This window comes from Xenopus laevis, chromosome 4L (genome assembly GCF_017654675.1).
Source record: "Xenopus laevis strain J_2021 chromosome 4L, Xenopus_laevis_v10.1, whole genome shotgun sequence".
Taxonomy (NCBI): Eukaryota; Metazoa; Chordata; class Amphibia; order Anura; family Pipidae; genus Xenopus; species Xenopus laevis.
This window is the reverse complement of record NC_054377.1, coordinates 118,710,518-118,723,580: the sequence shown is the minus strand read 5'-3', so window position 1 is coordinate 118,723,580 and position 13,063 is coordinate 118,710,518. Positions and strand designations below refer to the sequence as shown.

The window sequence follows — 13,063 nt, the reverse complement described above, 5'->3', positions numbered from 1 at the left end:
CGGGCGTCTTTGGAAAACAAAGCGATCTGAGTGCCATTCCGCCAGCGATTTAGATGCTAGCCGGCAGGAGGCAGTTTAGGGAGATAAGTCACCCCGAAGAAGAGGCCATTTATCACCAGGCAACTAAATCTCCCTGAATCTGAGCGTGTATCTCTGCCCCAAGTTTCCACGTAAGCTTGGTCAACACAACCCCCAATCCTATTTCATAAAAGAACATAGATTTTTCGTGATTAAAACAATAAGCTAAAAGCATGGTCAGCACATTCCTATTTAATGAACTAATGTTGAACAAGGGGTAAAAAGCTAAAAGCATGGTCAGCACATTCCTATTTAATGAACTAATGTTGAACAAGGGGTATTGCTGCCCCTTTATTATAAGCTTTTTGGATATAGAACACTTGCATATATGCTTTTTATTTAAAAAAAATAAATAAATAAACACCACCCATTTGCCTTAATTATCTCCTAGTATTTAGTTACACCATGTTATCTCAGACACCATTCGAGGACAATGGCAGGTTGATTATCTCAGTTGATAAATAATGAAGCTAGTTCACCTTTGTTTCAAAAGGTTTACTGTCTCTGACATCACCATTAATATAAATGATACACAGGGGCATGTTATTGTAGCAGTATAGAAAAATTAAAAGTTAAAAAATAAACAATAAAAGTCTACTTGACAAATTCCAAATATATAAATAAGTTATTAATTTCATTATAGATTTAAATAATTTTCCTTGAAAAGTAGAAAGAATGGGTTTAATTAAAGGGTAAGTAAGCCTTAAAAATAAGTGAATATAAAATTGGTGAGAGTGCTATTCTAAACACTTTTGCAATGTACATTTGTTATATATTTTTTAATTCCAAGATATTAAATGATACATGTACTGTTAACATGAAAGCAAAGAAAATATTTTAAATATACAAGATATATATAGCTGGTATTTCAGTTCAGAGGACTACTAGTTCATATACAGATCATCCCATAAAAAACTCAAACTGAAGCATATATAAAATCTGAATAGTGTATTAGTGCCATCTGCAGGTCAGTCAAGCAAAATACATCTGTTGTGAAAGGCAGGTAGTAAATATTGGAAACAACATAAAAGATGAATATAGCATACATTTAGGGGTATATTTATCAAGGGTCGAATTTCGAATTCAAAAAACTTCGAAATTCGAATTCAAAAAGACCAACCAAAATTAAGTCAAAGTTTTTTTTGGTTCGAATAGGTCCGTTTTCGATCGAATAGGTCCGAATTCGAATTGTACGGATCGAAGGAATAGCGCATTCGATCAAATTCGATTCAAAGTTTTTCCCCAAAATAAATTGAATTTTTCAAAGTCCACCAATTGATTCCAAATAGGTTCTAGGAGGTTCCCCATAGGCTAACACAGCAATTTGGCAGGTTTTAGATGGCTAATGGTCAAAGTTGAATTTTTGAAGAAAATAAATTTCGATATTCCAATTTTTTGAATTTTTTTCTAATTTGAATCTAATTTGGACGATTCCCTAGTTAAAGTACACAAAAAATAGCTCGAAATTCAAATTTTTTTCATTTGAAAATTCACGTCGACCTTTGATAAATCTGCCCCTTACTGTAGGTTTCTTTGAGTTGCGCACTGGGAGGATGTAAATGATAGATGCAAGGCATGGCCTGATTGCTTTTGGATTACAGATTACAGTTCTTCACCTGTGTGCTAGTTAAAGGAGAACTAAAGCCTAACTAAAGAAGTAGGCTAGAAAAGTTGTACATTATGTTTTCGGCTTCTTTACCAGCCCAATGCAACCACTCTACTTTAGCAATGAAGATCTGTACCTCCTAAGATGCCCCCAGAAGCTCCCCATCTTCTTTTCTGTTGATTCAATGTGCGTGCTCTGGGCTGCTGTCAGTGAAGACCCCAAAACCTAGCTTCTCAACAGCTGCTCAGAGCGCACTGAGCATGTGAGTGTCATAGACACTTTCCAAGATGATGACCTCCTGTGACATGTTTGAAGTTCCAAATCATTGCTGCTACAGAGATGCTGAAACTTTAGGCTGGTACAATAAGTTGAGTATGTAAAATATCGCATTTTAAACCATATTCACTTTTAGGGTTTAGTTCTCCTATAAATGGATATGACAGTTTCATCAGTCCTGTACATGTTAAAAAATGTGAAGCCCAGTTTTATTGCAGTGTGCTTAGTTGCTGCTCTGCTGTGTATTGCCTTATTCAGCCATGTTTATCTACAAATAAACTATTCATTGGCAGCAAATGTCCTATTATTCACTGTATGTGTCATTTGATCTGAATTTAGATTCCAGTATAAGAACAAAAATATTGTATTCTACACAGTTTATATGCTATGTGAAATTAGGCCCTATAAACCAATTTCATCTTAAATGGCTCCCTCCATGGCTAGGTAATGCCCTGTCTGGAATCAAACCCAGGACCCATGCTCTGCAACGCCACAATGCTAACGTATAGTCTCATTCATAACCCCAAATCCTATACATATATCACTTATCCCATCATATGCATAGTGCCTACACCCATCCTTACACAAGGCCTATGTACAACTTGGGAATATACATAATATAGAGGAGATTTTTTTTCTAAAGAAGACTATCCTTCATTGTTGGTGAGGACAACAACCCAACTATATCAGGAATATTTAACATATTTAAAACTTCAATAGAAACATGAAATCTCCCATTCTCTATTCATACCCCCCAAAATCCATAGTTTTCAGCTGATATATCTAATATGCCTCCTTTTCAAGCAATTTCCTATTTCAATCTCCTTATTTTCACCTAGATCAACCACATCTATAGTTCCCCTTATAATGAAGCCATGAGCTTGAATCTCCTGATTAGAACTGTATAGACTCCTCAAAATCTATGATGATATATCCCTATTTCTTTTAAATACAAAATATGGATATTTGTCTAAGATCTTAGCCAAAACAGGGTCATGTAGGAGCACCCCCCAGTATTTGGTGGCACAAATAGTACAAAGAAAGTAAGACTTTGAGAAAACCCGTTATGAGCATCCTAGCATGATCTTTAAATTGCAACCCTCAATCCATTTACAGATTTATTTTCAGATATTTATTGCTTGCTCTGATTTTTTTCATCCACCGCAGAGTTCACAGACTGATGCTGATGAGTTTGTACACCAGGCACTGTTTCCATAGCAGCAAGTCATAAAACTCATTGCGGGTCAGTGAAATCATGCATCCATTGCAATGCAGGGAGTGAGCAGTAACTATAACACCAAAGCCATGAATCACTCCACATTAGATCTTGTGCAAGAACTGTCATGATTCACTAAGCAATGCTTTGTTTACAAGGGAGATTGGCAAGGTGCAAAGTGCAAAAAGCCTGGTGTAAATACCCCTTTTTCTTTTTTTTTTTTGTACCCCCCCCAGCAAAGGGAAAAGCAATTTTAAGGCCTTCTGCTGGGGAGGGTGGACAAAGAAGGGTCTTTCCTTTTTAAAGGAGAGCATGAAAACTTTGCACTTGTTGTGCACTTTTTCATCACTTTTGTCATTATTTTTGAATAGGATCAAAAGACTTAAAAAAAACCCCATAAAAACCTTTTTGCTCCTAAGGTATGGAGCAGAGTGGTCAGTTTACAGCAGCATGCTCCCAAGAGTTGCCACCAGGATGGTATTTTACCAGCCCAGCCATTAAAATGGGGTGGGGGGGGGATTTAATCATTAAACATCTGCCATCCTGGTTGTTCAAAAGTTAGTAGTAAGGTTGGAGCACCCCCTAGAATCACTTTAGATTCCTTCTTTAACCCACTTGGAACCCCTCCCTCAGCAATTTCTGTCGCCTGTTGGCTACGGAGCATGCTCAGTTCAGGCTTAGGCAGTGACCCTTCTCAGCTCAGATTACAAAGCATACCCACTCCAGTCTAGCAGCCAATGGAGATGTGGCATTATTGATTCCCATAGCTGTCTGCTCGTGTTTTTTTCTCCTAACCCTGTCTCCTGATCTTAGATTAGTTTACAATCCAAGCAGGACTTTTTATCAAACTAAATTCTGCCTGTGTAAAATTGCATTATTGAACTTTACATTGAATAAGGGTCTGTACAAACATGTGCTGTACTGCTGATGTGTCAGAGGGAAAATGGCTGCCGGGTAAAAGCTGCAATTTGTTTTAGGCAAATATGACGGTACTGGAAAATGGAGGGGATATATGCAGTAAATATTTGTTGTTTGGATGGGGGAGATATGTCCAACTTATTTAGGTGGCCATGAAAAAATATTATTAATGTTAAAAATATAATTCTTTACTGTTGCTCTTTCAGGATTCACAGTGGCAATACCAGTATTTTTCAGCAGGTCTAAATGGGAGGGCCTTTCATTTAGGACTGACCACAATAAATAAAACAGCAAAGACGAAGGTATGTGCACTCTCAGTTGGAAAAAGTACCCCAGACTCGTGTAAGATGTGTATGTTGTGTGAGAGGGTACAGATCCCTCCAAATTAGGTACAGGAATGGGACCTGTTATGCAGAATGCTCGGGATCTGGGGGTTTCCAGATAACGGATCTTTCCACAATTTGGCTCTTCACACCTTAAGTCTACTAGAAAATCATGTAAACATTAAATAAACCCAGTAGGCTGGTTTTGCTTCTAATAAGGATTAATTCAATCTTAGTTTGGATCAAGTACAAGGCACTGTTCTATTATTACAGAGAAAAAGGAATTCATTTTTAAAAATTTAAATTATTTGGATAAAATTGAGTCTATGGGAGATGGGCTTTCTGTAACTCAGAGCTTTCTGGATAGCAGGTTTCTGGATAATGGATCCCATACCTGTTTCAGTAATCCCTAGTTTCATTGTGTGAATTCACTGGTTAAGCACATGAGCAATCAATCTGATGGCACCTGCCAGAACATTAGCCATTGTCATCTCAGTGTTGTCTCATGATTGTTCTCATTTATGGGCTCCTGTCCTATAGATGTTTGTACAAGAATCTTACGATTCCCTTTTTTCAACACAGTGACTTTAACATTAACCTCAAACCGCTGCTTTCAGAAAACTCTCTCCTTGCCTATTATCAGCTTGATAGAAACTGGCTGGAGAATAGTAGCACCATAAAAACTGTCTCTGTGTGGAGGAAGAGCAATTCTAGAAAATAACCACTGACCCTCATTGTCGCCTTGGCTATTGTATAGTGCTCACTCGTTCGATAATACACATGTGGCAATTATCCTGAAAGCAATAGCAATAGGATTTGTGTGTAATGTACTAAGAAGCAGTGTGATTTCTTATTAGGAGGAGAGACACTGCCGGCGATTATAGTTGAGAGCACCATTGACACTTGGTAATCCAAGTTTTTGTTGCCTGTCTTGGCAGATTACAGTGAAGAAGTTTTTTTTGTATTTATTTTTCAAGCATTGAAATGCAACAAACATTCAAAGATACTGAAATGGCATCACAATTTACAATAAAGGTCTGCAATTGTTCCAGGTTTTAATTGTGTTTGCTTTCTTGTAACACAAACCCAGCAAGCAAAATGTGAAAAATCATGACCCTATCAGCTACCATAGCATTGTGCAAGATATGCTTTGAGCCTTGTGCTACACTGAAAATCTAGTGTAGAGTGCAGCACTCTACACTAGTGAGTTTAAATGATTGGTTTGTGTTGTTGTAATGCACTTTTAGAAAGGCTAAATAGCTAGCCGAAACGTCAGTTACTTCTTTGCTGAATAAACACCATTTTTTTCTTCAATAAGACCTGTGAGTGCATGGCCATCTTTCAGACTATTATATATAAAGAGATAATGAGTACTATATAACGCTCCCTTTTATTGTGCTGTCTCAGTCTGACAGATAAGGGGAAATTCAAGATACAGAAAAAATATTCACTGAAGCAAAAAACACCATTAACTGCAACAAACTGGCACATCCTGAGATCTGGCACATCCGTAGTTGTTCTGTGGGTAGAGTTTCCACCTCAGCCCTTTAAACCGAACACATATGGAATCCAAAGCCTGCATGGCTAATTAGCAATCCATTTAGATGCATGATGCAGACTGAACTGATTTATGTGCAGCCATGCATCATGCATCTAAATGAATTGCTAATTAGCCATGCAGGCTTTGGATTCCATAAGTGTTTGGTGTTAAAGGGGTGAGGTGGCAACCCTATCTGTGGGTAGGGTTGCCACCTTTTCTGGAGACAAATTACTGGCCTTCATATATATATATTTATCTTTTTCTCTTATTAATAACTTTGGGATCAACCATAATTTTTACTGGCCAGGTCGGTAAAATAACTGCCAGGTGGCAACCTTATTCACCACCCAGATCCTTGTTAAAAAAATGACATAAAAAACAAAAACAAGAGTAGTGGAAATAAGAGGCATAAAACATTTTAAATATAATCTGAGATCGGATTGCAAAATTGAAATCCTGAAAAAAAAACTGAAATAGAAAGTGCAAAATGCAGTTTTTGGAATATTGCTTTTTTTTATCCTACCAAGCAGCTAATGTGTCACAATGAGTACAAGAAATCCAGTTTTAACACTAAAAACTATATAAATGGACTTTGTTGTCAATAAAGTTTTGCTTACGGAAGAAAAAAAAAGCGCAGTCGTCCGGGCGTGGCCTGTGGAACGTGTGTCTATAAATAGCGCGTACAACGCCACGATCTCTCTCTTTCAGTTCGGTCAGGGCTTGAAATGGTGAGTGAAACGGCAGGGGGTTCTGATCTCAATCCGCTTTTAATCGCTGCCATCCGTCGTTGTCATCCTATCTCTATTTAATATAGATGTGTTATGTACTTCTAACTAACAGATGAGCGGGTTATTTTGTGACAGTAACAGTTTTGGGGATATAAATTGAGCGAACTTTGCGGCCTAGTTACGGAGGCCCATCAGGCCATGTGCGCGTCCGATATAGTCCGCATTTGTTACCTGTGTTTATTTTATCAAGAGTTTAGTTGAATAAAGCGCTGCCTGTTTTATGTTTGGAGTGGTGACATTTATGCTGTAGAATGGACAACTTGCGTTTGTTCAGCTTCTATAGCCCGTGTTGTAAACGTGACTTGCCCATCATTTGTCCTGTAGTTCTCTCCTCTGAGCTTTGAGGGAAGCAAAATCTGTCACTGTCGTGTAAGACCTCGTGTTGTAGTCTGACTAGTCTGTCACTAAACCAGCCCAAAACTAGCCAAGAGGCTCTTCAAAAGTAGCCCAAAAATAGCACAATATGTGCAGTAAAAGAATACAAAATTAATAAATATGAAAATACGCCTTTTCTCCAATGTAATGGTCTGCCATGTTTTTTCATGAAGCAAAATTGGACAGATTGGCCTGTCACCAGGGCTTTAACTACAGAGAGGGGCCCAGGAGGTGTATTAAACAAATATTGGTAAAACTGGTTAACCTGTAGCTATGGTTGCCACTTGGCCTGCTAAAATGATGGTTGATCCCAATGTTATTAATAGCGGAAGAAAGAAAATATATAGGGAGGCAGGGGTTTTTTTCCAGAAAAGGTGGCAACCCTAGTTGTAGACATTCTGGTGACCTGCAGTTGTGTGGCTCAAAATTGTCTGAAATTGAGTAAGTCAATGGAAAATGCAAGAATGCTTGAGAGAGAGACTGAGGTACAAAGCCCAAAATCTGGTAACTCCAACTGCTACACAATTTGGTCCCATAGTTGCTGGTATTAAGTCTTGCGTTCACCTTGGCAGTTGACAGAACTACATTACCCAACATGCACTGAGATGCAGGCTTGGCACATTAGGGCAAGAAAAAAAAAACTTACTGGTTTCCAAAGTACAAACCAGCCAAAGGCCCAAAAAGTAGCTCAAATCTGTACCTTGGCTAGTTTGTCCACCTGGCAACCCTACGCTGGCGCCTCTTTAGTAAAGCTGGGCTGCGTGATCACTTTCATATTTGTGTGACTTGCAGTATTTGAACTTGCTGTTAGTGACGTTGGTATCGGGCTCGGGCCATGTTTGTCCTAAAGTCTCTTGCTGATGAATTTTTTGATACCTGTCATGTCCCACTTTCTCTTTGCACCATCGTCATGTAAATGATTTTCTGTCTTTATATATGTATTTACACAGTGTGAAGGGTGGTGTGGGTGCATTTGTTAAAACTCTTATCAACTTCCCATTGAAATCCCAGAATAAGGCAAACCCTATGCTGAATGAAAACTGACTCATGTTTCTTTCCTACAGTCTCACCGAAAGTTCTCAGCCCCCCGACATGGATCCCTGGGCTTCTTGCCCCGCAAACGTTGTAAGAGACATCGTGGCAAAGTGAAGAGCTTCCCCAAGGATGACCCAAGCAAACCCATTCACCTGACCGCTTTCTTGGGCTACAAGGCTGGCATGACTCACATTGTTCGTGAGGTCGACCGACCTGGCTCAAGTAAGTAACAGATGTGAAAGTAGTATCTGCAAAAAAGTAGGATTTGTTTAGTTGCTGTAGTTAACAGCATGTAGAGGAGGCTTTCTTGGTCTTGTGAAGTGAACCTTTACTAAAATGTCTTGGTCTTCACTAAAGGCTACTCGGCCTTTGTGTATAGGTATATTTAGTGTTCTTACAGCTGGTCTATTTATCCTTTCACAGAGGTGAACAAGAAAGAGGTTGTGGAAGCAGTAACTGTGGTTGAAACACCTCCCATGGTAATTGTTGGTATTGTTGGCTATGTCCAGACTCCTCGTGGTCTGCGCAGCTTGAAGACCATCTTTGCTGAGCACATCAGTGATGAATGCAAGAGGCGCTTCTACAAGAACTGGTAAGGGCTGTAGGACCACCTCTCAAACTTGATTTGAAATACAAAGGCCCGTAGTTTCCCTTTAGAAAGATGTATTTTTTATTGTCTTGCAAATTGGATGAACTACAGGCTTGCTAGTGCAGTTTAGCTATTTATATTACTAGTGCAGCCATGCTGAAATATATGGATGGCACCTAATTGGGGGGGGAGTCAGTTCTAAAGATTTTTATGTTCAATTACTGTCCCTATTGACTACCAAGTCTTCTGTCTGTGATAACATGTCTGTTGCAGGACTTTTACAGACTTTAAGGCAGAGACTTTTTAACCCACTAGAGTGCTGACATTACCTTGTTAGTAGTGGCTTGCCCCAAAGATGCTTTATATGATCTTTATATGACACGTTGCTTATTTAGCTTGTATTGTTATAGGAATATTAAATATAATGTATTAAATGTCCCCACCGAATTATGGCAGCTCCTCTCAGCTACGGTCTGATGAGCTCCAGGCTCCACTTGCTGGTTGAAAACCTCCTTTGACGCCACGCAATGAGCCAAAAAATTTCCTTGGTTGGTCCTCTTCCGCTCATGATCCCTTTATGGGTCATGATGAAGGGCCTCTCCAACTCTTCTGATCTGCCGTTAAAGGTACAAATCCAAGAAGAAGGCGTTCACAAAGTACTGCAAGAAATGGCAGGATGAAGACGGAAAGAAACAGCTGGAGAAGGACTTTGCTAGCATGAAAAAGTACTGCCAAGTCATCAGGGTTATTGCCCATACACAGGTATGGAATATCCACGGTATATATGGTTTATTCAGTCCTATCTATTGCTACAGTGCAGACTGTAGTTTCCTGTAGGTTTCATAGTTCATAAATGATGCTTTTGAAAGCAGAAAGTACTTCTTTGGATAAAGAAACATAGCGTTGTAGGGGGGTACACTAAATTGCCGGGCAATGCCTAAAGGATGAACTTTTTCGACGGGCGGACAGACTGATTGCCACAGGCAGTCATTGTTGAATGTCGAATTCTGATCATGCTTGCCTAAATTTCACAATCGCTGATCTCTGCTTCTTGTATGATGTGAGGCTTGTGGTGACTTGCTGACAATACCTCTAATGGACCATTTGTTTGCTCCAGATGCGTCTGCTTCCCCTGCGCCAGAAGAAGTCTCACCTCATGGAGATTCAAGTGAACGGAGGTACAATTGCAGAGAAGGTGGACTGGGCCCGTGAGAAACTGGAGCAACAAGTTGTAATTGGAGGAGTGTTCGGGCAGGATGAAATGATTGATGTGATTGGTGTCACTAAAGGAAAAGGCTACAAAGGTAAGATTCAGTATTGTGTGAATATTACATTTTATTTTTGTCAAACATCGCAAGGTGTCTGTAACTTGTTGCTGCATTATGTGGCTTTCCATCACTAGAACTCCAGAGCAGTACATAATCTTATCTACAGTTCACTTTTTGCCACCACATGTGCTTTAAGCAACGTGTTTCCACAGGTCTTTGGGAAGCTGGAAGCTGTAAGATGTTTGCATGGAGTGTTTTGATCTGATTAATTAGTGGTTCTCAAAACACTGCCAAACTTTGTATTGGCTCAGACCCCCCATCCTGCTCACTGGCATTTGGTGATCCTGCTAAGCACTTTCCTGTAAACTGGTCAACACAACTGCTACCGAAACATATTAATTTCTGTATTGCTCTGTTTAGTTACCTGATGTCTAAATTTTTCCCCCGCAGGTGTAACTAGCCGTTGGCACACAAAGAAACTGCCCCGTAAGACTCACAGAGGTCTTCGTAAAGTGGCTTGTATTGGAGCTTGGCATCCTGCCCGTGTGGCTTTCTCAGTAGCCCGTGCTGGACAGAAGGGATACCACCACCGTACAGAGATTAACAAAAAGGTATATTTAGCTTAACAAATTGTGGTTAATTCCTTTTTGCTCCAAGATTTTTCAAATGCCTATTGACTACTTAGTAATTCCTTTTTTTTTTTTTTTTTTTTTTTTTTTTTTAAGATTTACAAAATTGGCCAGGGCTACCATTCAAAGGATGGTAAACTTGTGAAGAACAATGCTTCAACAGACTACGATCTATCTGACAAGAGCATCAACCCTCTGGTAAGAATAAAACCCGTTTCAGTATTGAGCTAGAAGTTATACAAAGCAGTCATTCATGGAACATGTATGAATACCATAAAACTTCACAAGCAAGTGAAGGTAAACAGCTATATTCAACATTTAGTGCCTTTGTTGTATTTGCAACATATTCTAGATCTTGTAGCCAGATTTGCCTTTCAGGTGAACAGTGTTAAGCTTATCAGAGGCCATTCTGACTTTCAAACCAATCAAAATGTGACCAATGGATGGGTGTGCTGAAAGTATTAGTGTGCACACACATTACTAACTATTACATATTGGCCAAATTCTCCCATTCTAAAATTCAAAGCTTTATATAAAGATTGCTTTGGTTTGTAATAGAATGGACTAAGTATATCAAAGAATGACTTCATGTAGCTTTGGCTTCTTTAATGCCAAAGCTGCTGATGTCCTGTGATGAAGAAATGGAATTAGCGCTGGGCGCAGCGCCTGAAATGCATGAGGAACTATTCCATGCTGCCTTCCTTCTGAGGACTATAAAGCTGAATTCTGGCAACAAATATTCCGCTCTTGGTAAATGAAGCAATTATTGAAATCATGTGATAGTTTTAGGACAAATTGTAAAGATGGCAGATTTTAACACTGATTTCTAATTTCGGTCCATAGGGTGGGTTTGTTCATTATGGAGAGGTGAAAAATGACTTTATCATGCTGAAAGGCTGTGTTATTGGGACCAAGAAGAGAGTACTCACACTGCGCAAGGTCAGTATGTTTTGGAGAGAGTAGTTACCTCCAGCTAGGCACTTATTTTACTGAACCTGATTTATATAAAAACTCGAGCTGATTAATTTTTTATTTTTTTTGCCCCTTAGTCCCTCCTTGTGCAAACCAGTCGCCGTGCCCTGGAGAAGATTGATCTCAAGTTTATTGATACAACATCCAAGTTTGGGCATGGTCGTTTCCAGACAGTAGAGGAAAAGAAGGCTTTCATGGTAAGTTTATAAAAGTAAACTTTACTCTAAAGTGTGCTCCCCCTGGAAGGTAATTATGGGGGCAGGGGCTGGTTAGTGTTGGGGAAATGGTTGCTGTGTATGGAAAATGCTGATGGGGCGGGGGGGTAATGTAAGGTTCCCCATAGATGCAAAGATCTTTCATTGGTGACCGATCTATTTCGGTGCAATCCGTCAAATTATCGTGAGGTTAGTGGGAATCTGAACGATCGTGCATCTTACGATTTTTTTTTTTTTTTGACTGACATCTGTCAGAAAATCGGCCAGGTTAAAAAAAAAATCAGTCCCAGTGCAATCTGTTTGCAGGGCCAAGCAGGCAGCTACTCTGTTTTCCTGGCAATATTGCTGAAATGCTCTTTTTAGTTGATGGGACATCGTACATTTAAAACTATTGTTTCGAGAGAAGTGTGGTCTCGCGATATGTAAAGATCTTAAAAAAAATCTTTACATCGATGGCCAGCTTAAGTCAGACATGGGTCTGTGACTAGACCCACACAGGCCTTTACTGTAGATTTTAAAGAACCTTCAACCCTAACTAGTGTTGGGCCAATATTTAAAATGTTCTCTTAATTCTTTTACAGGGACCACTCAAGAAAGACCGTTTGGCAAAAGAGGAAACTGCATGAATATGAACTTTATTCCTGTTTGTCTGAGATTGCAGTTTTATTTGTGAGCTCTTAATAAAAGTAACATCTAAATACTGCTGTTTGTGTGTATTGTGATGATCTGAGAAATTAGACTAATCTGCGTACAGGTGGCTTTTTGAGCAGTTGTGACAGCCTTTAAAATGTAACTGCATCTTATGGAGATCCATGCAGAGAACTAGCCACAACTCTCAATAACTGGAATGACTACAGAATCTAGAGATCTGCCTCAAATGCTGTTAAAAACACCAATGTTTAAATCTGTGAAACTTATTTGTTTGAGCCCTGTAACTGCTAAAATCATGCCTCGTCTAGTGCCATCAGATTGACTTTACAAGATTATAGGATACTCTAATGTGTAAATCAGAAGTAGAGGGACATGCTTGGTCTATATGCTTTGATGTTAAATCACAATTTTAATCAGACCAATAGTACATAAAGGGGCTATGTAATTAAGATAAGTGTGCCCCAGGAACCATAACCCATAGCAGCCAATCAGCAGGTAGAATTTGCTAGTTACCTATCTAAAAGAACTTCATTGGTTACTGCTACTATGCAAACTTGGCGTTACATATGGGTGATAGTATTTAG

The 13,063-nt window shown here is 39.2% G+C and overlaps 1 protein-coding gene and 1 non-coding gene across 2 annotated transcripts; both read left to right on the top strand.

Annotated features, from left to right (window-relative positions):
• Positions 1 to 6,674: 6,674 nt before the first annotated feature.
• rpl3.L (ribosomal protein L3 L homeolog) lies at positions 6,675 to 12,528 on the top strand. Its single transcript, NM_001086872.1, has 10 exons — positions 6,675 to 6,685; positions 8,185 to 8,377; positions 8,579 to 8,747; positions 9,371 to 9,506; positions 9,862 to 10,048; positions 10,463 to 10,623; positions 10,738 to 10,839; positions 11,485 to 11,580; positions 11,691 to 11,810; positions 12,410 to 12,528. The coding sequence occupies exons 1-10, from the start codon at positions 6,683 to 6,685 to the stop codon at positions 12,452 to 12,454; spliced, it is 1,212 nt and encodes a 403-aa protein (NP_001080341.1). The 5' UTR covers positions 6,675 to 6,682; the 3' UTR covers positions 12,455 to 12,528.
• LOC121403560 lies at positions 11,264 to 11,356 on the top strand. The gene has a single exon (XR_005967411.1). It is a non-coding gene; the product is annotated as a small nucleolar RNA U83B (small nucleolar RNA).
• Positions 12,529 to 13,063: the final 535 nt, after the last annotated feature.